The sequence below is a fragment of the Lithobates pipiens genome, unplaced genomic scaffold, assembly GCF_037356315.1.
Source record: "Lithobates pipiens isolate NorthernLeopardFrog02 unplaced genomic scaffold, aLitPip1_a1.2 Scaffold_8, whole genome shotgun sequence".
Lineage (NCBI taxonomy): Eukaryota > Metazoa > Chordata > Amphibia > Anura > Ranidae > Lithobates > Lithobates pipiens.
This window is the reverse complement of record NW_027507903.1, coordinates 557,101,639-557,128,702: the sequence shown is the minus strand read 5'-3', so window position 1 is coordinate 557,128,702 and position 27,064 is coordinate 557,101,639. Positions and strand designations below refer to the sequence as shown.

Here is a 27,064-nt window from a genome sequence, read left to right as displayed (position 1 = left end):
CTACTGGTTAGCTAAAGAGACAGCACAGCAGGGCTGCCTGCTCATGGGCACAATCTGTCCATAAGGGAAGGAGTCACCATTGACACCAAGGTGCCAGGTAGAATTTATGTAGAACTCCAGGTTCTCCCATGTGCTGAAAAAAAATGGACATCAAAATGCAAAATCTTAATCTGAATAAAGTGATCAATAAATTTCAGCCAGTGCTTATGAATGATTTCTGACTTGTAATAGCCATATTGCCTAGTACACACACACACACACACACACACACACACACACACACACACACACACACACACACACACTTCTCTTATATCCTCATTTGTCAGGAACTTGCAAATACTTGCTTATTGGAGATATTCAAATCTGGCATTAAACTGAACCCATCACATAATCGAACACTATTAGCAAAGTAGAAGCTTGGTGGCTATGACAAAAAGTGATAGCGAAGGCAACAATTTATTCCTTAAGCAGGAGGGAAGGAGAAATCTCTCAATGGGGACACTTGTTTGGGTGACAACAATGGGAATCTCCCCTTTTTGGAGACATTACCACTCCCTGTTGCAATTTCAGGGCAGGAAGGGAAGTCTCCCTTATGGGGGCACAGACAGCAAGGAAACATAAACCTGACCTAAAAGCAAAAACCCTAACCTACCCAAAACCCACCCTAGACATTTTAGAGCAACCCAACGTTAAATGTTATTTTCATCTCAAAAGCAGACCATAAACAATTCAATGAAAATAACAGAAGACGTGACTATCTTATCTTGTTGAATACACAGGGAACGACAGGCTTGTGACCTTACCTTGAGGTGACTTACAGGGAAGTGTCTTATTCAAATTTTTTTGCACAATTTAAAGCGTGAGTCACCGAGTGACGACACCGCGCACGTGGTCAAAGCTGTGTTAACGGGCTACGCCACCGGAGGAGGAGTGCTTGTATCATCATGCAAGTGTATACATAGAGACCTGGACAGAGACCAGGATCAACTAAGGATGACGGCATGCAAGGTTGTGCAATGCCCTGACGCACATCTATAGGAACATTTCTGAAAACAAGCTGCTACTGTATATAGATCATTTCACGAGACACTGTGACCTTGAACATTCAAGGAAAAGCAAGGCAGAATCTTTGTAAAGCCCCCATCGCCCAATACTCGCCCTGGCAGCACTTCTTCGATGCTCCATGGTAGCCAGAACCTAAATCCTCAGTGTCAGGTGCTATGGGGAGCAATGATGTCGCTCCCTTGGTCAACGCATGCCTTGTTATCACTATCGTTATTTTCATTTTTTGGCAACTACACCCGAACCATTGGTTGCTCTCTGCCATTGCCCCAGTGCTTAGAAGGGTGAGGGTCTGTGGACTTCATTTCCCCTTGTCTGGTGAATAAGTGGAATGCCATCGATTTGATTTTAAAAACATTTATTCAGCGGCTGTATTTGTATATTTTCTATGCATTTATAGGTCAGTGCTCAGAGTGATTCACGATAGTATTGTTTATGTTATGCATTGATTTGATTGAGGACTATTGCTATACTAATATTGCACTTTCTATATATATTTTGCTCCATAAACCTGCCTGAGGCACTTCCGAAGAAGAAGGTGGTTTCGAAACATGTCAGATGCCTTTGTGCTACTGTAAAACCAGCTTAGAGTTAACTATTTGTGCCAACTATTATACTGAAGCTCCGCTTGTTTTTACTTTCCGTGTACAATTAAGAAATTATTTTAATGTGAACTGGTATTATGTATTATTTTGTAGCCCTTAAAAGCAGAGTTCCAGTCTTTTTTCAGTTTATTAAAAGTCAGAAGCTACAAAAAAAGTGTAGCTGCTGACTTTTAATAAACAGACACTCCCCTATCCCACGGTCCAGCGATGTGGGTGCCCGAAGCCTCACTCCTCTCCGCCCACCCGGCTGTGACAGATTGTGGCTTCGCAGCCGGGCGCGAGCCGCGTTACACTCTCCTAGTTGCCAGGCAATCTTCTGGGACCTGTGACAAGTCCCAGAAGATTGCAGAGAGAGAGGGACCACCGATGGGGAGAGGAGTCGCTGCCTAGGTGGCCATGCAAAGGAAGGAGGAAGTGGGACAGGAGATACCTGTCAAACCAGGTACCCACTCCCCCCTCCCCAAAAAAAATTACATGCCAAATGTGGCATGTATTGGGGCAAGGAGCGCTTAAAGCGGAAGTTCCACTTTTGGTTGGAACTCCGCTTTAAAGTCCCCTTATATTTAATTAGAGGGTATTCATTGTACAGGCCTAGCAATAGGCTTCTAGATCTGAGCACTGTCACAGGGGAGATCACATTAGGGTTGCCACCTGTTCGGGATTCACACAGACAGTCCGGGTTTTGAATCATGTGTTTGGGTTTCAGACAGTTTAAAACTCAGACACATTATTCAGACCAGGCTGCGGCTCCCCAAGTAACCAAGACAGTCCCACACAAATCTGTTTCCATCCAGGAGCTGCGGGCAGCTGTCTGGGGGCAGGATTGGCATCACTGGAAGGGCAGGACGATGATGTCAGCAAGAGCAATGTGGCCACACCCACTGTTCGCTGCAGGATGGTATGCTCACCGCATTACCACTCTTCTTGGGGCACCCAAAAGTCTGCCAGGCAGCTAAAAAGTGTTCAAGTTTGGCTTGAAGAAAATCTGGCAACCCTAGATCACATGCTCCCTAGTCATGAAAACACTGGGTACTACCACTGGCTGCAATGGGGACACTTGAGCGGTGCCAAAAGGTGAGCATCAGGGTTTTGGGGGGGCTTTTACATACACACTGTCACTTTGCAAAGTGATAGCGTCTCTTTAAAGTGTATCTGAGCACCACAAAACTGAAAACCCTGTTTAATCGTTTTTAATATTCAAGGTAAAATCACAAACCATCCTTGTCTCCATGCTTTACAAATCACTTTGGAAAATACTCCGCAGTCAGTAAGGGCAGATAAGTCATGCAACGTTTACTTCCCGTAATCCATCTGCCCTTAGCTCAGGCATGCAGGTAGGAAGGTGTGCTTAGTTGAGAAATCCCCTCCTCTCCTCCACCAAATAAAGAAAAAAAATGCCCATGGAGACTCCTGGTGTCAGCATCTAAATCACCTGCTGGTGGCACTGTTCTTCTCAAAGCAGGAGATGGCAGCTCCAGTGTCCAGCGGGTGTCTCCCAGCCGCCAGTTTCCAGTAATCAGTCTCCACCCGATTCTGGCTGCTGGGAAAATATTTATAAGTCCTCCCCCTTTGGTGCCCCTTGCTTTAGTGTTTTGCTGCTGCCAGGCCTTGTTTCCAGTAATCCTGATTTTGTTCCTGCCTTGTACCACTGTATCCCACCGCCTTGTACCCAGGGTGGATTTGATTTAAAACAAGTCCATTTAAAATCACTAGTAAAAAGGCTTTTAAAATCAACTTGATCTAAAACATACATTTTTAAAGAGCAACTGCCATCTCTGTCTTGCAGTGGCTCCTCCTCTGACCCGCTGTTGACTCGACAGTCCTATTCACTTTAATGGGACAGCTGGTGATGCGACAGTGACACAACAAGGGGAGGGACGTGGCGGCAGCAGGTGAGTGGATGCCCACTAACAGGCGCTGCCATGATGGATCTATAAATGACAGGTGTTCTTTAAATGCAAGGACTTGTTCTTGCTGGTAGTTAGAATCTTTAATATTTGCAAACAAAAATGAAGGTTTCCCATTTAGAATAATAAGCTGTCATGTTAGTAGAACAGCGATATCAGAACCGATTCAATCATACAGTTTGTAGTGTACATAGATTTGCAAAACAATGGGATAAAGGAATATTCCTGAACTTTGTTTTATCTCATGGTTACTGTGAAATTGTGTGAATGCATCAATGCAGTGCATGTTATCTCAGCTTGCAGAGCTTGGATTCTTTGAATGAGTTTACCAAAAAAAATAAAAAATCCAAATATTGCAGAATATACAGCATCATGCAACATAACGAAGCTCAATTTCATGCTGAATAAAACAAATTATTGATGTATCTTAAATAGAAAACTAGATTTATATTTTTACTCCAAAAGCATTTTATTAAAATAACATTTAAAAAAATAATAATAAAAAATTCATTGATTTTTATCCATCCTGCTTGTACCTGCTCTTCCTTGTTTCTGACCCCAGTTTTGGTTCCCCCTTCCCCTCTGTTCCCAGCATCTCTAGGTTACCTTATTTATTAATTAATGTTTTACATATTGTATATAGTATCCTGCTTGTTAGGGTTATTAGTCAGGCATTCTGTCAGTGGGGTTTTTGTTAACGTTACGTTTATGTTTGCTGTGTGCTGTTGCTTGGATAGTTTTTGTTTCGTTGTAAATAAATTCACTTAAAGCATACACAGTCTGGTTCCAGTTTCTAAGTGTAGCCACACAGATCTGGCCATCTCAGCTGTTGAATCCTGACACCTGGGATGTTTGATGTCATTTTGGCCTAGGCCAGAAACCAGGAAGTAACTGAAGAAATGTAGGAAAAAAATAATAATAAAAAGTTGAAAACAAGTAAATATAATTATACTTCAATTTATGAATATTAGCAGCAAAAGGATTAAAAATACTGTATTTATTGGTGTATAACACTCACCTTTGTGTTATACGGCAATACAAAAATTTTAGTTTTTTCCTGAAACTTCCCTCTTAAAATGAATGGGCGTGTTATACGCCGATAAATGCGGTAGTTCATGCTGATTGAGCGTTTAAGAAGAAACCCCCCCCCCTCCCAAAAAAAATTGAAAAATATGTAAAAATAAAAACCTGCATCGAAAACTGCTGTTTTACATCATATCAATGCGACCATAATACCATAAATATACAAGCATTTTCCCAGACAGCCGTACTTTTGCGCAGATATTTTGAATTTCATCTACCATGGGGCAAAGCTTTCCTCAGTATATAACAGGAAAGGAAATCTCAAAGCCATATTGCTATACCCCCCCCTCCCAAGAGCAAGCGTCCTCTCTATAAACACTCACCGATGCCATCAATACGAGATTACGTTACAACACAGAAGGTTGCAGGGAGCGATGAGGAGAGAAACTTCTCACAAGGAGTGGGGGAGTCAAGGTGTCAGGAAGATGACATACAAGGTCCCACCAATACCTCAAGGTTACTAAGGGCAAAGGCAAACAGAAGAAAATGAAGAAGGATGAGGAAGAGGAATGAGCCCTGGTTCACCCCAGTGCGGCTTTGAAGTTATGCTACTATTTTACATGCAGCTTGCTGACATCTGAGTGACTTCATTTAACAGATGTCAATGCAAGTTGTGCTGAAATTGCAAAGAAATAGTGCAGGAACCTTTTGTAAAGTCACTGCAACTTGGATCGCGATTTAAATGCTTACATTGCCGCAAATGGGGTGCGACTTGTCATGTGACTTTGAACTGTCAAACCACATGACAGGTCACACTGGTGTAAACCAGTGCTAACTTCTAATTGGACGTTCCCTATCATCACGCAAGGTGAGAACTATCTAACATGATAGATTGCAGATCTGCATGCCCCAAAGAAAGAGAGCAACCTAAAGGTTGCAATGTTCCCACCTCTTGGATCTTTGTCATTTAGAGATGCTGGGAGAGCTTTGGGAAAGTCTGTAGAGCCCTCACCTAACTAAAGAATGTTTGGGTGAGAGGGACAGGCAAATCCCGAGACACATTAAGAAGAAGGAAAAAAAAAAAAGCAATGAAAAAACGGTGGGTAAAGAAACCTTTGCCAGCAAATGTAAGGCGTCTTGATATAAAATGGCAAGTTTTTGAGAAGGTGTGAGTAGAAATGGCTTCACAAAAAACAAAAACAAAAAAAAACAAAAAAAAAAACAGGCATCTTGTTAATCCACAACCCCAATATAAGGAAAGAAAGATTTATCAGAGCTTGGAGCAATGCCTGAGGGTGGTATGCCAGGAAGATACGTATATGTTATGGCAATGAGGTTTAAAGCTCTAGGTAGAGAAGCTAATCCCAACATGTAATGAGGGGAAGAATCCTAGTGTTCCTGAGTGGAGAAAAAAAAAAAAATCCAAGGGCTCTCGAAAAGGTCCACCAGCAGAACCTGACAGACATTCTCATGAAAGTAGCAACTGAGGGGTGCTAATAAGAGTAAGTTCCTGAACACAGGATCAGACAGACAACATGTTGTGATGAAGGGAGAATGTGAATAAGAATGATATCAGGATATAGACTCCAGCTGATACAAAGTCTGAGAAGGATGTGGAATTAATCGAGGGGGAGAACGTCAGCATTTTGGCAAATGGTTGAAGTAATAGGCCTCAGGAGCCTTGTAGTAAAAGGTCTCATGGACACCTTGGGATGTGAATGATCAGGGTACAAATGAGAGTAATAACATAGCACCATATAGTGTACAATGCAAGGACTACAGCAGTGCTCCCCAACTCCTGTCCTCAGGGCCCACTAACAGGCCAGGTTTGCAAGATACCTGAAATACATCACAGGTGATATCATTTGCTGCTCAGTGATTGTAACATTCTAGTCTGCATCTCCCCAAGGCAATACTTAAAGTGGTTGTAAACTCTCCCCCACAACTTTGTCCCATGTAAATCAGCATAAAAAACCCTAATGAACACTGCTTGTAGATATCTCCTTACTTGCTTAGTATTGTTGTAATCCTTGTTGTTCTGTAGAATGAAGTCACTGAGCATGCCCAGATCTCCCCTGATTTACGGCACACTCTATGTCTTATCTATCTGTTATCAGGACTTCCTACTGCACAACACTGAACTCTGCTAATCACTCAGAGCTTCCTCCTACACACCACGTGACCATGTGACATGACAGACAGTCTAAACTTAGCCAATACCTCAGTCTTATCAGCTGAAGCTGATAAGTCTGACAAAGGGAAACATTAGACATTGACACAAGTAAATACTATAAAATAAACAAGTAAGCTATGAACAGAGAAGCAGGGTTGCCATAGAAACGTTGGATTGAGAAGGAGGCTTGGTTAACAGTACAGGAAGTGCTCAATGTAAGGACGGAATACACTCCAATGAGGACTCCGAAAACAATACTTAAAGTGGTTGTATACCCTTTTTTGTAACTTTTACCTACAGGAAAGCCTATAATAAGGCTTACCTGTAGGTAAAAAAAATATCTCCTAAACCTGTACGGTTTAGGAGATATTTCCCTCGGTATGCGCCGCTGACTGCAGCAGCGCATGCGCACGAGGGGATTCTCGGCCTGAAAATCCGGCAGTGGCCGGCGGGCGGAAAAAAATCTCCCACGCGAATGCGCGGGAGTGACGATATCGCGGCTCCGGCCACTCACAGCGCCGGAGCCGCGATACCCAGAAGAAGCGCCGAGGGAGCATGTCAGCTAACTCGGCGTGGATCGTGCCAGATGTTGGGGCCTCGTTCTAAGGAAAGTATTTCATAATGAGCTAGTATGCGGTGCATACTAGCTCATTATGCCTTTTGCTTTGCAGGTGTTAAAAAAATAAATAAAAAATAAAATAAAAAATAGCGGGTTTACTACCGCTTTAAGATGATGCTGCCTAACCCCTGGAAACAAGTTTTTTTAAAGTTTCTTTAAACAGTAAGTAATATGCGATTTGGGCTGGATTACAGTGGCTATAGTCTGATAATTACTTATTATAATGGACTAAATGAAAAGAAGCATCAGAGTGGGAGAGTTTACTTCCTCTTTAAAATCTGGCCTATTAGTGGGTCCTGAGAACAAGAGTTGAGAACCACTTGACTACACTGAGGTATGAACTAATAGAGAGTATAAGGCCTCACGCACACTGTAAATTATAAGAACGTTATAACGGCAGTAGCTTTGCAGTGAGTTTTTAATCAATTTTGCAATAGTGTTTTTTTTGCGTTTTTTGTGTAAATTAAAAAGGGTCAAAAACAATAAAAAAATGCTGGTGAGCTGCGTTTTTGAGCGCCTATCTGCGTTTGACACTAGACCGTTTTTACAGCTGAAAAACTCTTCTCAGAATGCACTAGTTTTGGGTTTTTTAACAGCCCAAAAACGCCCCTGCCAAAAACAGTTGATAATATGATGGGGAGTTTATGGACTGTAGAAAAAAAAAACATCTGATGCCAAAAACTTCAGTTGTAAAAATGTCCAGTGTGCATGAGGCCTAACATGTCACAATGGATTTACTATAAATATTAGAAGAAAACCTGCATATGACAGACATTGGGGTTGATTTATTAAGCCTGGATTCACAAGGTAGCGCAGCGGGAACCAGCGTGATTTCAGCATCGTATCTCCCTCACAGGCAGCTCACACTGCCCTCTGCGAACTGCTGCGGGTGTCAATACATTGTTGGCGAGTGTTGTAGCACTAATACATGTACACATATATATTTTAATTAAACCGTGCAAAACGTCAGATGTTCAAGTGACAAGTATAAAAAGGACAAATATGAAGAGTCCAATAAATGAACTAAATCTGTTGTAGATGGCCTATATATCATCATCTGCAAAGAGATGGTGGAACAGGGACGTGTTGTGCTGACACTGTCCAGCCAGAGACATCAAAATGGTACTTCATCAATAGAAGGAAGACGTATATATACTCTTAGCGGAACTGGTGGACTCAAGTGTCAGCGACAAAGAGTCATATAGGCATGGGTGCCGGAATGGGCACTCATACGGAAATCCAAGGGATCCAAAGCCTCCACGACGTTAGGGATGGCCACCAGACTGGATCCGAAAGGTCAGAGAGTCAACTAGACAGCAGGGCAATCTCTTATCCAGGCGGTATGAAAAATAAATAAATAAGGGAATGCTTCCAATAGTGTAGATCAAAAAAATATGGTTTGTTTTTTTTATTTATAAAAACCGGCATACAGAAATAAAAAATTGTGCTCACAAGTTAAAAGTTTTGGGCAATGTGAGGAGAGATAAGCCTGGCCTGGATGAGAGATTTCCTTGCTGTCCAGTTGGGTCTCTGACCCGTCAATCCAGTCTTGGTGTCCTTCCCCATCGGAGGTTCATTTGGTGGCCATCCCCAACGTCGGTGGAGGCTTTGGATCCCTTGGAGTTCCGTATGAGCGCTAACTTCAAGTGGAATAAAAAGAAGTCGCTACAAAAAATGTGACAAACATATAAAGCATAAATGGTGAGTGTTACATAGTTACATAGTTAGTAAGGTTGAATAAAGACACCAGTCCATCCAGTTCAACCTGAGTGTCTACAATTGTCCCCATCACTTTACATTGCACACTCACATCAGTCCCTACCCTACCCCACAATCCAAGGTCCCCATTTATATACTAGGGCCAATTTTGGACAGAAGCCAATTAACATACCTGCATGTCTTTGGAGGGTGGGAGGAAACTGGAGTACCCAGAGGAAACCCACGCAGGCACAGGGAGAACATGCAAACTCCAGGCAGGTAGTGTTGTGGTTGGGCGGCTTCTTTTTATTCCACTTGAAGTTAGCGCAGTCACTCTTACAGTCAATACATTGTTAATGACACCCCAGAACGGCTCACAGATCGCAGTGCGATCAATGATTTAACGTCGGTGGAGGCTTTGGATCCCTTGGAGTTCTGTATGAGCGCCGATTCCGGCACCCATGCCCATATGGCTCTTTGCCGCTGACACTTGAGTTCACCAGTTCCGGTAAGAGTACAGATACACCTCTTCCTTCTATTACTGAAGTACCATCTTGATGTCTCTCTGGTTGGACAGTCAGCACAACACGTCCCTGTTCCACCATCTCTTTGCAGATGATATATAGGCCATCTACAACAGATTTCGGTTATTTATTGGACTCTTTTCATATTTGTCCTTTTATACTTGTCATGTGAACATTTGACCTACATGGTTTGATTTGAATATAAAGCATAAATGGTGAGTGTTGTAGCGCTAATAAATGTACAGGTAGATATTCAAATCAAACCATGCAGGTCAAATGTTCACGTGACAAGTATAAAAGGACAAATATGAAGAGTCCAATAAATAAACGAAATCTGTTGTAGATGGCCTATATATCATCTGCAAAGAGATGGTGGAACGGGGACGTGTTGTGCTGACTGTCCAACCAGAGAGACATCAAGATGGTACTTCAGTAATAGAAGGAAGAGGTGTATCTAGAGGTCGACCGATATGGGTTTTTCTCTGGCCGATGCCGATATTTAGAAATCATGGCGGCCGATAGCCGATATATGATGCCGATTTTTTTGGGCCGATATGTTAGGCCGATTTTATTTTATTTATTTATTTTTAATCCCCCTTGATCTAACACACCTTTCCCACTGGGGCATTTTTCAGGCGCTTTTGGGCTAAAAATAGCGCCTGTAAAGTGCCTGCAAAATGGCTCCCCTGCAGTCTGTGTGAAAGACAGAGCGCTTTCACACTGAGGCGATGCGCTGGCAGGATCTTAAAAAAAAAAGTCCTGCAAGCAGCACGTTTGGAGTGGTGTATACCGCTCCTCCACCACTCCTGCCCATTGATATGAATGGGCACCACTGCCGAAGCGCATGCAATGCGATTTGGCAGCGGTGCTTCATGGGCGCATTTAACCTCTTCCTTGGCCGCTAGCTGGGTTATATGTGCCCCACTAGCAGCCAAATAGCACCGCTAAAATGATGGTAAAGAGCCGCTAAAACTTGCGTTTTACCATCAACGTCTGCCCGCTCCAGTGTGAAAGCAGTCTTCATAAGTGATACAGAAAATTTCTTACACTTAAAGCGGAGGTCCACCCTAAAATGGACCTTCCGCTCATCGGAACCCTCCCCCCCTCCGGCGCCACAATTGGCACCTTTCAGGGGGGAGCAGTTACCTGGATAATCCAGGTAACTGCACCCACTTCCGGGCTAGCTCTCTGCGGAAAGGGGCGTACATTACGCCCCTTTCCGCAAGTGCCCCGCTGCCTGCTGGGAAACACACAGATCCCAGAGGCAGCGGGGACCGTCCTCATTGCGCAGCGCGGCTCGCGCATGCGCAGTAGGGAACCGGGAAATTAAGCCGAAAGGCTCCATTTCCTGATTCCCATACCCAAGATGGCGGCGGCGGCAGCACTCGAGTGTCGATCTAGAGATCGGCTTCGGGTGCCGACATCGCGGGCGCGCTGGACAGGTAAGTGTCACTATTTTAAAAGTCAGCAGCTGCAGTATTTGTAGCTGCTGGCTTTTTAAAAAAAAAAAAAAAAAAAAAAAAAAACGCGGAGTCCCGGCGGACTCCCGCTTTAAACATTTATTAAACAAAACAAACCTCCAATCAGTTTACTTGTATGTGTGATCTAGATTAAAAAAAAAATAAAAAAAAAAAAACCTATATATTAAATAAAAACAGGTAGTCAAAACTTTTGGACAAAAAAAAAAAAAAAAAAAATGGGCTAACTTTACTGTTTTTATTTTATTTTTATTTTTTAAATGGTGTATTTTTTTCCCAAAAAAATGCATTTGAAAGACCTCTGTGCAAATGCTGTCTGACATAAAATATTGCAACAACCGATATTTTATTCCCTAGGATCTCTGCTAAAAAAATATATATAATTTTTGGGGGGTCTAAGTGATTTTCTGGCAGAAAATACAGGATTTTTACTTGTAAGCAACAAGTGTCAGAAAAGATTTAGTCTTTAAATGGTTAAACTGAGATCTTCTACACAGAGATGACTTCATTCATTCAGAAGTGTAAACATTATATCATTTAGTTCTTTTCTTGGCAGTCTGCCCAGAGTGGAGGAAAGTGTTGCTATGACGACTCAGGCAACTCACACTGACTTCTTACAGAAGTCATTTCAAAGTCCCGCTGTCGGCTTTTTATCAACACAATCGGCCGATGCCGATTATTTAAAAAACGGCAAATATCGGCCGATATATCGGTCGACCTCTAGGTGTATCTGTACTCTTACCGGAACTGGTGAACTCAAGTGTCAGCGACAAAGAGCCATATGGGCATGGGTGCCGGAATCGGCGCTCATACAGAACTCCAAGGGATCCAAAGCCTCCACCGACGTTAAATCATTGATCGCACTGCGATCTGTGAGCCGTTCTGGGGTGTCATTAACAATGTATTGACTGTAAGAGTGACTGCGCTAACTTCAAGTGGAATAAAAAGAAGCCGCCCAACCACAACACTACCTGCCTGGAGTTTGCATGTTCTCCCTGTGCCTGCGTGGGTTTCCTCTGGGTACTCCAGTTTCCTCCCACCCTCCAAAGACATGCAGGTATGTTAATTGGCTTCTGTCCAAAATTGGCCCTAGTATATAAATGGGGACCTTGGATTGTGGGGTAGGGTAGGGACTGATGTGAGTGTGCAATGTAAAGTGATGGGGACAATTGTAGACACTCAGGTTGAACTGGATGGACTGGTGTCTTTATTCAACCTTACTAACTATGTAACTATGTAACACTCACCATTTATGCTTTATATGTTTGTCACATTTTTTGTAGCGACTTCTTTTTATTCCACTTGAAGTTAGCGCAGTCACTCCTACAGTCAATACATTGTTAATGACACCCCAGAACAGCTCACAGATCGCAGTGCGATCAATGATTTAAAAAAATAAATAAATAAAAACCACCACCAAATAAAATGCTTTTGGAGTAAAACTCCATTTAAAGATAGTTTTCTAATTAAGATGCATTAGTAATTTCGTTTATTCAGCATGAAATGGAGCTTAGTTATGTAGCATGAGGCTGTATATTCGCCAATATTTACATACTGAGAACATGCACTGCATTGATGCATTCACACAATTTCACAGTAACCATGAGATGAAACAAAGTTCAGGAATATTCCTTTATCCCATTGTTTTGTAAATCTATGTACACTACAAACTGTATGATTGAATCAGTTCTGATAGCGCTATTGGACTAACCTGACAGCTTATTATTCTAAATAGGAAACCTTTGTTTTGTTTGCAAATATTAAAGATTCTAACTACCAGCAAGAATGAGTCCTTACATTTAAAGAGCACCTGTCATTTCAGGTCCATCATGGCAGCACCTGTTAGCGGGCATCCACTCACCTGCTGCGGCCACGTCCCTCACCTTGTTGGGTCACTGCCGCATCACCAGCCGTCCTATTAAAGTGAATGGGACTGTCTGTGAGCCAACAGCGGGTCAGAGGAAGAGCCACTGCGGGACAGAGATGACAGTTGGGCTTTAAAAATTAGAGCTTTAAACAAAGTCTTTTTACTAGTGATTTAAAATAGACTTGATTTAAATCAAATCCACCCTGCTATAAATGTTCTAGAACACATGTACAGCCATATCTGTTACCCACTACAGGTTCAAGCAGGTAGCAGCAGCTACAGGAGTCGCTCATCCCACACACAGACTGATTGCCAGCTTACTATTTTTAAAATATGGCCTTATATGCACCAATAATTGCCTTATATATTGACACAATCATTCAGAAGAATTATGCCATTGCACTGCCAAAAACATTACTCACACAGAATTTAAATATTAGGATAAGGAGTGGCTTTAAGCAAAAATACAAGACAACAATTCATAAGAATGACATTTGATCCAGTTCCATTTGCCATATCCAGTGCATCCGGAAAATTTTCAGATCTCTCCAGAGATGTTCAATCGGGATCAAGTCTGGGCTCTGGCTGGGCCACTCAAGGACATTCACAGAATTGTCTTGTAGCCACTCCTTTGTTATCTTGGTTGTGTGCTTAGGGTTGTTGTCCTGTTGGAAGATGAATCTTCACCCCAAGTCCAGAGAGCTCTGAAACAGGGTTTTATCAAAGATGTCTCTGTATATTGCTACATTCATCTTTCCCTCGATCTTGACTATTCTCCGAGTTTTGGTTCCTGAAAAACATCCCCACAGCACAATGCTACCACCACCATGCTTCACTGTAGGGATGGTATTGGCCAGGTGATGAGCGGTGCCTGGTGTCCTCCAGACGTGAAACTTGCCATTCAGGTCAAAGAGTTCAATCTTTGTTTCATCAGACCAGAGAATTTTGTTTCTCATGGTCTCAGAGTCCTTCAGGTGTCTTTTGGCAAATTCCAGGTGGGCTGTCATGTGTCTTTTACGGAGGATTGGCTTCCATCTGGACACCATACAAGCCTGATTGGTGGAGTGCTGCAGAGATGGTTGTTCTTCTGGAAGGTTCTCCTCTCTTCACAGAGAAATGCTGGAGCTCTGTCAGAGTGACCGTCGGGTTCTTGCTCACCTCCCTAAGGCCCTTCTCCCCTGATCCCTCAGTTTGGCCGGGCGGCCCGCTCTAGGAAGAGTCCTGGTGGTTCCAAACTTCTTCCATTTACGGATGATGGAGGCCACTGTACTGATTAGGACCTTAAATGCTGCAGACATTTTTCTGCCCCCTTCCAGCTATGTCTTCATACAATCCTGTCTCGGAGGTCTACAGACAAGATCTTGGACTTCATGGCTTGGTTTGTGCTCTGACATGCACTGTTAACTGTGGGACCTTCTATACAGTTGTGCTCATAAGTTTACATACCCTGGCAGAATTTATGATTTCTCTGCCATTTTTCAGAGAATATGAATGTTAACACAAACATTTCTTTCACTCATGGTTAGTGTTTGGCTGAAGCCATTTATTATCAATCAACTGTGTTTACTATGTTTAAATCATAATGGCAGCAGAAACTACCCAAATGACCCCGATCAAAAGTTTATATTTATATTATGATGTAAAAAAGAATAAACAGTTGATTGATAATAAATGGCTTCAGTCAAACACTAACCATGAGTGAGGCTCGGTTCACACAGTAGGCGGCACGACTTGCAGTGCCGCGACCTCAGCGGCGACTTGCAAAACGACTTTTGTATAGAAGTCAATGCAAGTCGCCCGAAGTCGCCGCAAAAGTAGTACAGGAACCTTTTTTCTAAGTCGGAGCGACTTGAGTCGCTCCTATTAGAACGGTTCCGTAGTACAGAACGGAGCGCGACTTGTCAGGCGGCGAAGTCGCCTGGACAAGTCGCCCCTGTGTGAACCGAGCCTGAAAGGAAATGTTTTTGTGTTATCATTCAAGTTCTCTCAAGTTCCTAAATTCTGCCAGGGTATGTAAACTTATGAGCACAAGTGTAGACAGGTGTGTGCCTTTCCAAATCATGTCCAATCAACTGAATTTACCACAAGTGGACTCCAATCAAGTCGTAGAAGCATGTCAAGGATGATCAGTGGAAACAGGATGTACCTGAGCTCAATTTTGCGTGCCATGGCAAAGGCTGTGAATACTTCTGCACATGTGATTTTTATTTTTAAAGCCTCATGCACACGAGACGCAGTTAAACGCGCGTTCAGATGCAGTTGGACAGTTTTTTCAACTGCACCTGAACTCATTCAATGTTATCCTATGTGTCCATGCACACAGTCTCGTTTTTTTCTGTTTATATGCAGTTGCGTTTAATCTCGTTTTTCCAGAAGCAAAAAAATGCGTTCAGAAACAAAAATTTCTGCGTTTCAGACGCAAAACGCGGCAAAACGCGGTAAAACGCGGCAAAACGCCGCTACCGCGTTTAGCCGCGTTTGCGTTTATATGCGTTTTTAAAGGTGACCTTTTTTTTTACATTAAAAATCTCAAAAATGATTGCAAATGATGAAAAACCATTAGAAAAATATTTTAAACAATTGCAATTGCAAGTGGACAATCCACAACTTGTGGCAAGTGACGTGGCAAGTGGACAATCCACAACTTGTGGCAAGTGACATGGCAGGTGGCAAGTGATGTGGCAAGTGGACAATCCACAACTTGTGGCAAGTGACGTGGCAGGTGAAGTGGCAAGTGACGTGGAAAGTGGACAATAGACAACTTGTGGCAGGTGACGTGGCAAGTGACCTGGCAGGTGACGCGGCAAGTGACTTGGCAGGTGACGTGGCAAGTGGAAAATCAACAACTTGTGGCAGGTGACTGGCATGTGACGTGGCAAGTGGACAATAGACAACTTGTGGCAGGTGACGTGGCAAGTGACCTGGCAGGTGACGCGGCAAGTGACTTGGCAGGTGACGTGGCAAGTGGAAAATCAACAACTTGTGGCAGGTGACTGGCATGTGACGTGGCAAGTGGACAATCCATAACTTGTGGCAGGTGACGTGGCAAGTGACGTGGCAAGTGGACAATCCACTTGTGGCAGGGGACGTGGCAAGTGACGTGGCGAGTGGACAATCCACAACTTGTGTCAGGTGACGTGGCAAGTGGACAATCCACAACTTGTGGCAGGTGATGGGGCAAGTGATGTGGCAAGTGGACAATCCACTTGTGGCAGGGGATGTGGCAAGTGACGTGGCGAGTGGACAATCCACAACTTGTGGCAGGTGATGTGGCAAGTGATGTGGCAAGTGGACAATCCACTTGTGGCAGGTGACGTGGCAGGGGACGTGGCAAGGGACGTGGCAAGTGGACAATCCACAACTTGTGGCAGGTGATGTGGCTGGTGACGTGGCAAGTGGACAATCCACATCTTGTGGCAGGTGACGTGGCAGGTGACGTGGAAAGTGGTGTGGCAAGTGGACAATCCACAACTTGTGGCAGGTGATGTGGCTGGTGACGTGGTAAGTGGACAATCCACAACTTGTGGCAGATGGCATGGCAGGTGACGTGGAAAGTGGACAATCCACATCTTGTGGCAAGTGACGTGGCAGGTGATGTGGCAAGTGACGTGGCAAGTGGACAATCCACAACTTGTGGCAGGTGATGTGGCAAGTGATGTGGCAGGTGATGTGACAAGTGGACAATCCACATCTTGTGGCAAGTGACGTGGCAGCTGACGTGGCAAGTGACGTGGCAGGTGACGTGGCAAGTGACATGGCAAGTGACATGGCAAGTGGACAATCCACATCTCGTGGCAAGTGACGTGGCAGGTGATGTGGCAAGTGACGTGGCAAGTGGACAATCCACAACTTGTGGCAGGTGACGTGGCAGGTGATGTGGCAAGTGACGTGGCAGCTGACGTGGCAAGTGGACAATCCAAAACTTGTGGCAGGTGACGTGGCAAGTGACGTGGCAGGTGACGTGGCAAGTGATGTGGCAAGTGGACAATCCACAGCTTGTGGCAAGTGGACAATCCACAACTTGTGGCAGGTGACGTGGCAGGTGACGTGGCAGGTGAAGTGGCAAGTGACGCGGCAAGTAGACAATCCACAACTTGTGGCAGGTGATGTGGCAAGTGACGTGGCAGGTGATGTGGCAAGTCACGTGGCAAGTGGACAATCCACAACTTGTGGCAGGTGATGTGGCTGGTGACGTGTCAAGTGGACAATCCACAGCTTGTGGCAGGTGGCATGGCAGATGGCGTGGAAAGTGGACAATCCACATCTCGTGGCAAGTGACGTGGCAAGTGGACAATCCAAAACTTGTGGCAGGTGACGTGGCAGGTGACGTGGCAAGTGACGTGGCAGGTGACGTGGCAAGTGATGTGGCAAGTGGACAATCCACAGCTTGTGGCAAGTGACGTGGCAAGTGGACAATCCACAACTTGTGGCAGGTGACGTGGCAGGTGACGTGGCAAGTGAACAATCCACAACTTGTGGCAGGTGACGTGGCAAGTGACATGGCAGGTGATGTGGCAAGTGACGCGGCAAGTAGACAATCCACAACTTGTGGCAGGTGACGTGGCAGGTGACGTGGCAAGTGAACAATCCACAACTTGTGGCAGGTGACGTGGCAAGTGACGTGGCAGGTGATGTGGCAAGTGACGCGGCAAGTAGACAATCCACAACTTGTGGCAGGTGATGTGGCTGGTGACGTGGCAAGTGGACAATCCACAGCTTGTGGCAGGTGGCATGGCAGATGACGTGGAAAGTGGACAATCCACATCTCGTGGCAGGTGATGTGGCAAGTGACGTGGCAAGTGGACAATCCACAATTTGTGGCAGGTGACGTGGCAGGTGATGTGGCAAGTGGACAATCCACAACTTGTGGCAGGTGATGTGGCAAGTGATGTGGCAGGTGATGTGACAAGTGGACAATCCACATCTTGTGGCAAGTGACGTGGCAGCTGACGTGGCAAGTGACGTGGCAGGTGACGTGGCAAGTGACGTGGCAAGTGACGTGGCAAGTGACATGGCAAGTGGACAATCCACATCTCGTGGCAAGTGACGTGGCAGGTGATGTGGCAAGTGACGTGGCAAGTGGACAATCCACAACTTGTGGCAGGTGACGTGGCAGGTGATGTGGCAAGTGACGTGGCAGCTGACGTGGCAAGTGGACAATCCAAAACTTGTGGCAGGTGACGTGGCAAGTGACGTGGCAGGTGACGTGGCAAGTGATGTGGCAAGTGGACAATCCACAGCATGTGGCAAGTGACGTGGCAAGTGGACAATCCACAACTTGTGGCAGGTGGCGTGGCAGGTGACGTGGCAAGTGAACAATCCACAACTTGTGGCAGGTGACGTGGCAAGTGACGTGGCAGGTGAAGTTGCAAGTGACGCGGCAAGTAGACAATCCACAACTTGTGGCAGGTGATGTGGCAAGTGACGTGGCAGGTGATGTGGCAAGTCACGTGGCAAGTGGACAATCCACAACTTGTGGCAGGTGATGTGGCTGGTGACGTGTCAAGTGGACAATCCACAGCTTGTGGCAGGTGGCATGGCAGATGACGTGGAAAGTGGACAATCCACATCTCGTGGCAAGTGACGTGGCAACTGACGTGGCAAGTGACGTGGCAAGTGGACAATCCAAAACTTGTGGCAGGTGACGTGGCAAGTGATGTGGCAGGTGACGTGGCAAGTGATGTGGCAAGTGGACAATCCACAGCTTGTGGCAAGTGACGTGGCAAGTGGACAATCCACAACTTGTGGCAGGTGACGTGGCAAGTGAACAATCCACAACTTGTGGCAGGTGACGTGGCAAGTGACGTGGCAGGTGATGTGGCAAGTGACGCGGCAAGTAGACAATCCACAACTTGTGGCAGGTGATGTGGCTGGTGACGTGGCAAGTGGACAATCCACAGCTTGTGGCAGGTGGCATGGCAGATGACGTGGAAAGTGGACAATCCACATCTCGTGGCAAGTGACGTGGCAGGTGATGTGGCAAGTGACGTGGCAAGTGGACAATCCACAATTTGTGGCAGGTGACGTGGCAGGTGATGTGGCAAGTGGACAATCCCCAACTTGTGGCAAGTGACGTGGCAAGTGGACAATCCACAACTTGTGGCAGGTGGCATGGCAGATGACGTGGAAAGTGGACAATCCACATCTCGTGGCAAGTGACGTGGCAGGTGATGTGGCAAGTGACGTGGCAAGTGGACAATCCACAATTTGTGGCAGGTGACGTGGCAGGTGATGTGGCAAGTGGACAATCCCCAACTTGTGGCAAGTGACGTGGCAAGTGGACAATCCACAACTTGTGGCAGGTGGCATGGCAGATGACGTGGAAAGTGGACAATCCACATCTCGTGGCAAGTGACGTGGCAGGTGATGTGGCAAGTGACGTGGCAAGTGGACAATCCACAATTTGTGGCAGGTGACGTGGCAGGTGATGTGGCAAGTGGACAATCCCCAACTTGTGGCAAGTGACGTGGCAAGTGGACAATCCACAACTTGTGGCAGGTGCCGTGGCAAGTGACACGGCAAATGCAAGTGTACAACTGCTCTCTATGCTGCTGCTGCTCACTCTGATCAAAATAGCAGAAATAGTTAAAAAAAATGCTTTGAGAGCTTGGGGAGGGTCTACATGATGTTATCTTTATAAACGCGTCTAAACGCAAACACGTCTAAACGCGTCTAAACGCGACATGCAAACGCGGCAAAACGCGCGTTTCTAAACGCGCGTTTCAGCTTTTTTTTAACAGAGGTTTCATCTGCGTCTCGTGTGCATGAGGCCTAATATGTTTGTAAAGATTTCAAGCAAACTTCTTTCAAGTTGTCATTATGGGATATTGTTTGTAGAGTTTTGAGGAAAATAATGAATTTAATACATTTTGGAATAAGACTGTAACCAGGGTGGATTTGATTTAAATCACTAGTAAAAAGCCTTGATTTAAAGCAACTCAATTTAAATCATAATTTTTAAAGAGCAATTGTCATCTCTGTCCCACAGCAGCTCCTCCTCTGTCCTGTTGGCTCACAGACAGTCCCATTCACTTTAATGGGACAGCTGGTGATGCAGCAGTGACACAACAAGGTGAAGGACGTGGCGGCAGCAGGTAAGTGGATGCCCGCTAACAGGCGCTGCTATAATGGATCTGAAATGACAGGTGCTCTTTGAATGTAAAGACTCATTCTTGCTGGTAGTTAGAATCTTTAATATTTGCAAACAGAATGACGTTTTCCTATTTAGAATAATAAGCGGTCAGATTAGTAAAACTGCGATATTAGAACCAATTCAAATCATACAGTTTGTAGTGTACATAGATTTGTAAAACAATGGGATAAAATTAATATTCCTGAACTTTGTTTTATCTCATGGCTACTGTGAAATTGTGTGAATGCATGAATGCAGTGCAGTGCATGTTATCTCAGCTTGCAGAGCTTGGATTCATTGAACGAGTTTACCAAAAATGTAAATATTGCCAAATATACAGCCTCTTGCTACATAACTAAGCTCCATTTCATGCTGAATAAACTAAATTGCTAATGCATCTTAAAGCGGAGGTCCACCCTAAAATGGACCTCCGCTCATCGGAATCCCCCCCCCCCCCTCCGGCGCCACAATCGGCACCTTTCAGGGGGGAGGGGGGTGCAGTTACCTGGATAATCCAGGTAACTGCACCCACTTCCGGGCTAGCTCTCTGGGGAAAGGGACGTAACGTTACGCCCCTTTCCGCAAGCGCCCGCCCCCTTCAGCAAGTGCCCCGCTGCCTGCTGGGAAACACAAAGCTCGAAGAGGCAGCGGGGACCGTCCGGATTGCGCCGCGCGGCTCGCGCATGCACAGTAGGGAACCGGGAAATTAAGCCGAAAGGCTCCTTTTCCTGATTCCCATACCCAAGATGGCGGCGGCACGAGCGAGCGATCGGCTTCGGGTGCCGACATCGCGGGCGCGCTGGACAGGTAAGTGTCACTATTTAAAAGTCAGCAGCTGCAGTATTTGTAGCTGCTGGCTTTAAAAAAAAAAAAAAAAACGCGGAGTCCCGGTGGACTCCCGCTTTAATTAGAAAACTATCTTTAAATAGAGTTTTACTCCAAAAGCATTTTAGTAAAATAAATTTAATAAAAATAAAAGCAGAAGTTTTTGTGTGGAACTCCACTTCAATTATCACAACTGTATCTAAACAAAAACTGATAAATCTAATATAGTGCAGCATAACCAGTGCTAAGATGTGGTGGCTGCATTTGTTTTCATTGTTTCTGAACTTTTCCCTTTATTTTGACCTGGTGATCCTGCCAGAGACACACTTCCTGTCCTAGGCTGATAAAACTTAATGTTATAAACCCTCATATATATATACCCAGTGAAGTAACAGACCTCAGGTAATACACAGAGATTAAAAGGGGTTGTAAACTCTTGTTTCTCTTTTTAAATATCAAAATGTCATACTTACCTCCGCTGTGCAGTTCGTTTTGCACAGAGTGGCCCTGAATCTGCTCTTCTGGGGTCCCCCAACAGCACTTGCGGCTCCTCCCCACATCGGTAAACACCCTAGGAGAAGCACTTGCCCTGGGGGGGTCCATAGACACAGAATCTCGGACTCGGCCCCGCCCCCAGCGCCCACATCATTGGATATGCTTGACAGCAGCGGGAGCCAATGGCTGCGCTGTTAGCAATCTATCCAATCAAGAGCTGAGAACCCGGCCAGAGAGGTAGAGCGTGGCTCCGCCATGGGAACGAACGGCTCAGGTGAGTAAAAAGGGGAAAAATACAACGGTGTACAACCCCTTTAAACAAATCCTCCTACATAAGTTGTACCGTTTATCTAGACTAAGGGCTCATTTACATTAGCAGTTTGGGGGGGTGGGGGTGGTAAAACCCCATAGTTAAAACGTTTTTTTATCACCCCTGCCCCAACCACACCCCCTTTAGCTGCAGTGGCCAGAGGAGTACACATGTCACAGCCGCAGTAGGAGTTATACGCCCAGTCATGGTTGGTGGGTGTAGCACCTGCCAAGTATGATCCATTCAATGAATGAGGCCACTCTGCACATGTAAAGAAAATAAGGGGTTAAAGCAGGCATTGTTGTGTTGCTTCCTCACCACCTGCTTTAACTCCTTGGACCCCACAGAAGTATACAGTTGTGGGAGCGCCTGCAGAGTGGCCCCATTTAAATGAATGGGTCCCGATTGGCAAGTGGCAGCACCCACCAAAAGCAACAGGAGGTTTAATTCTTGCCACGGCATGTGTACACCTCTGGCTGCTGCCTAGGTTGCTCCCATGATTTGGACTACAAACACCTCCCCCTCTCCATTATTATATGTATGCAGAATTTATATAGCGCTGAGCTTTACAATACAAAAAGGGAGACAATACAGTTACATTACAAGAGGAGGGCCCTGCTCACAATCTAATAGGAAGGGGCTGGTGGAACAAAAGATAATCAATGTGAGGGATGAGCTGATAGGAGAAATAAAAGATCCAGTTATTAGCTGAAGGCAGTATAGATTTTTTATGAAGAGATGAGTTTTCAGGAATCACCTAAGAGAAGAGGGGAAAGCCAGGCAGATTGGGGTAGAGAGATCCAGAGGATGGGGGAGGCTCAGGAAAAGTCCTGGAGATGAGCAAGATTTATATTGTCTTTCGAATAAAATGCCGTTTTAGTTGTAGTCATATTTTAGTCATTTGAATTTTTTTAGTTGTATTTTAGTCTACTAAAATCCCCAGTGCATTTTAGTTGACTAAAATGTTAGTAATGAGAGAGCATTTTTGCTACAATTGAACTAAACCCGTTAGATTTTAGTCAACCTAAAATATTAGTGGTTAAAGCGGAGCACCGCCAATTCGTTTTTTTTTTTTTTTTAAGTTAGCAGCTACAAATACTGTAGCTGCTGACTTTTAAAATATAGACCCTTACCTGTTCAGGGCGCCCGCGATGTCGGCACCCGAAGCCGAACTGTCCCTTGGCTCTCGGGTGGAGGCACCGCCATCTTCAGTAAGGGAATCAGGAAGTGAAGCCTTGCGGCTTCACAGCCTGGTTCCCTACTGAGCATGCGCGAGCCGCGGGGCTTGTTCTCACTGGTCCCTACTGTCTTCTGGGACCTGTGTCTCCCAGAAGACAACGGGGGGAACGGAGGAGGCGCCAGACATGGCGTAGATATCCGCTGATACTGCAATGGTCTATGCCCAGAAGTAGGAGCAAATACCTGGATTAGACAGGTATATGCTTCCCCCTTGAAAGGTGCCAAATGTGACACCGGAGGGGGGAGGGGGATTCCGAAAAGCGAAAATTCAATTTTTGGGTGGAACTCCGCTTTAAGTTAATCAGGCTGCTGGGTTCCATTACATAAAAGATCACTGGAGAATGAGAACATTGCTTGAGATTTCAGCTCAGTGTACATGAAGTTCCAAGGATACGGGATTTCCATCAGGATCACAGGGACCTTTTCTGTACTTCTACCTAACAAATAACAAAAAAAAACAAAAAAGGGGAGAACTAATGTACCCACCACATCCGTGGGCTGGTGTTGTCCTTGAATTTAGATATCCTTTAACCACTTTCCTGCTGGGCACTTTTAACCCCTTCCTGCCCAGGCCAATTTTCAGCTTTCAGTGTTATCGCACTTTGAATGACAAGTACACGGTCATGCAACACTGTACCCACATGAAATTAAAAAAAAACACCTTTCAATAACCTCAAAAATCAGAGCCGCCTAGCAATGCCTCCTCATCTGTGCCCATCGGTGCAACCTATCAGTGCCACCTATTACTGCCACTTCATCTGTGCCCACCAGTGCCACCTATCAATAACTTCTCATCTGTGCCCATCAGTGCAGCCTATCAGTGTCGCCTATCAATGCCCCCCTCATCTGTGCCCATCAGGGCAGCCTGAAAGTGCAAATAAGAGCTGCCAATCAGTTCCGCCTCATCTGTGCCCGAGTGCGCAAATCAGTGCCACCTATCAATGCTACTTAATCTGTGCCCAGTGCTGCCTATCAACTTCTCATCTGTGCCCATCAGTGCAGCCTATCAGTGAAAAATCAGGGCTGCCAATCAGTGCAGCCTATCAATGCCTCCTCACCTGTGCACAACAGTGCATCCTATCAATGCAAATCAGTGCTGTCTATCAATGCCGCCTCATTAGCAATCATCAGTGAAGGAGAATATGTTGATTTGCCCAATCAGGGAGCAGAATGCACTGTGCAGGGTGTTCGTCGGGGAGGAGGGGGGCGACGACACTGCACCCGGATGTTTGGGGACCGGCTGAACAGGAAAACGTTCAGCCCGAACTCATGCTTGGGCCAAATCATTCACCCATCTCTAATTACTCGTATATAAAATAAATATAAATTCCAGTATATATCCCATAGTTTGTAGACAATATAACTTTCACACAAACCAATCAGTATAGACTTATTGGGATTTGGTTTATCAAAGACATGTAGTATTATACATATTGGCCTAAATTTATGAAGAAATGTTATTTTTTATTGGATGTGTGTTATAGCAGAAAGTAGAAAATTTTGTTTCGGGTTTTTTTTCCCCCCTTTTTGGTCTTTTTTCATTTATAATCACAAAAAAAAAATCTTATGGTGAAATCGGATGAGGGACCAGCATGACACATTCGAGACAACACAACCCTACACATGGTACAGAGGAGACATTACACCCTCCTACCTCACAGGAGTACTGAGCAGAGGACAGACATGACACATATCAGAGGTGATGAGAAGAACATTAGGGACATGACAGATATGAGGGATGGACATGACATATGAGAAGATAAATGGCATAACAGATATGAGAAGGAGTGATGAGGAGGATAGAAGAGATAATGACCGATATAAGAAGAAATCTACATGAGGAGATGACAGATATACATAACAAGGGTACAGAGAGGATAGACAACAAATATAAGCAGTGAAGATGAGGATGGGGTTGACATATTTCAGACCTGAAAATGAGAATGGAGATTACAGGTAGTTAAGAAAAGGATGGAGATGACAAAGAGCAATGAAGAGGAGGACGGAGATGACAACCACTGAAGATAAAATGGAATGGACATATTTTACACCTGAAAATTAGAATGAAAATGACAAATATAAGCAGTGAAGCAGAGGATGAAGATGATAGATATTAGCAACGAGAATGAGAACGGAGATGACAGATCTCAGAAGTGACAATGAATAGCATGGACGTAACAAATATAAGCAGTAAAGGTGAGGATGAAGACAACAGTACTAAAGGTGAGGATGGCGTTGGCATATCAGTAGTGAACATGAGGATGAAGATAACAAATATCAGCAGAGTGGAAGAGGATGAAGATAACAAATATCAGCAGAGTGGAAGAGGATGGAGATGACAGATATCTGCAGTGAAGTTGAGGATGGAGACGACAGATATCATTAAAGATGACAGATAGTGAAGAGGAGGATAGAGATTATAGATCAGCAGTGAAGATAAAGATGGAGATGACAGACGGTGAAGGGGGGACGGAGATGAGCGGTGAAGAGGGGGGGGGACGGAGATGAGCGGTGAAGAGGGGGGGGGACGGAGATGAGCGGTGAAGAGGGGGGGGGACGGAGATGAGCGGTGAAGAGGGGGGGGGACGGAGATGAGCGGTGAAGAGGGGGGGGGGACGGAGATGAGCGGTGAAGAGGGGGGGGGACGGAGATGAGCGGTGAAGAGGGGGGGGACGGAGATGAGCGGTGAAGAGGGGGGGGGACGGAGATGAGCGGTGAAGAGGGGGGGGGACGGAGATGAGCGGTGAAGAGGGGGGGGGGACGGAGATGAGCGGTGAAGAGGGGGGGGGGCGGAGATGAGCGGTGAAGAGGGGGGGGGCGGAGATGAGCGGTGAAGAGGGGGGGGGGGGACGGAGATGAGCGGTGAAGAGGGGGGGACGGAGATGAGCGGTGAAGAGGGGGGGGACGGAGATGAGCGGTGAAGAGGGGGGGGGACGGAGATGAGCGGTGAAGAGGGGGGGGGGGAGATGAGCGGTGAAGAGGGGGGGGGAGATGAGCGGTAAAGAGGAGGGGGGGACGGAGATGAGCGGTGAAGAGGGGGGGGACGGAGATGAGTGGTGAAGAGGGGGGGGGGACGGAGATGAGCGGTGAAGAGGGGGGGACGGAGATGAGCGGTGAAGAGGGGGGGGGACGGAGATGAGCGGTGAAGAGGGGGGGGACGGAGATGAGCGGTGAAGAGGGGGGGGACGGAGATGAGCGGTGAAGAGGGGGGGGACGGAGATGAGCGGTGAAGAGGGGGGGACGGAGATGAGCGGTGAAGAGGGGGGGGACGGAGATGAGCGGTGAAGAGGGGGGGGACGGAGATGAGCGGTGAAGAGGGGGGGGACGGAGATGAGCGGTGAAGAGGGGGGGTGGAGATGATCGGTGAAGAGGGGGACAGAGATGAGGACGGTGGGGTGAAGTAGGATGCGGTGTTGCACACAGCGCCCCCCTCAGTCAGTGGCCGAGTTGGGTGATCACACCCCCTCCTGCCCGCAGCCCTCTCCTCCCCTTACCTGAGCTCCGCCGGCTCCTCCCATCTCCCCGCCTCCCGGCCAGCTTCTTCCAGTCTCCGGAGAATAATAGCCGGTTCCCCAGCCCGCCGGAGCCTCCTCCTGCCTCTGCCGGCCCAGCACCTCCCCTCCCGGGTAATATCCGCCACCATCCCCGGCTCTGTGCGCGGCAGACATGGAACTAACTGTAGACACAGCCGCGCAAACACGCTCCTACTGCGCAGTCGCGGAGCCCAAGACGGCAACCGGGTGACAGCCAATCACGGGGCCGGAGCTGCTAAAACAGCTAATAGGACAAAAGCGCGTGAAAATTACCACGCCCACTAGAGGTTTGTACAGCCAATGAGAAGTGAGGAGAATTAGCTGTCATTTTTCCGAAGTTCCCGCCCTCATTTGTCCTTATAATGATCCTGTCCAATCATGAGTAAAACTTTACCGTTGCGTCAACAATCATTTTTTCCAATGTCCAAAGACCACGGTCTGCGCATGCCTGCTTATCCCTGCTGTAGCACCTGGCCAGCCCCAGCATCTCCCCTCCGCCAATCAGGAAACACGAACGCACTGGTAACGCCCACTTCAAAAGTCACTCACCAACGCCAAGCTACTATGGGGT

The 27,064-nt window shown here is 46.0% G+C and overlaps 1 protein-coding gene across 2 annotated transcripts in view; it reads right to left on the bottom strand.

Annotated features, from left to right (window-relative positions):
• BAG4 (BAG cochaperone 4) overlaps window positions 1–26,920 on the bottom strand; it is a 47,304-nt gene extending 20,384 nt beyond the window's left edge. The window contains exon 1 of one of the 2 annotated variants that reach the window (XM_077469976.1): window positions 26,888–26,920. In XM_077469976.1, coding sequence (XP_077326102.1) covers window positions 26,888–26,905 — 18 coding nt within the window. In that variant the 5' untranslated portion in view covers window positions 26,906–26,920. Of the gene's footprint in view, window positions 1–26,454; window positions 26,705–26,887 lie in introns of those variants that run through there. The other variant, XM_077469975.1, reaches the window with a different exon arrangement.
• Window positions 26,921–27,064: the final 144 nt, after the last annotated feature.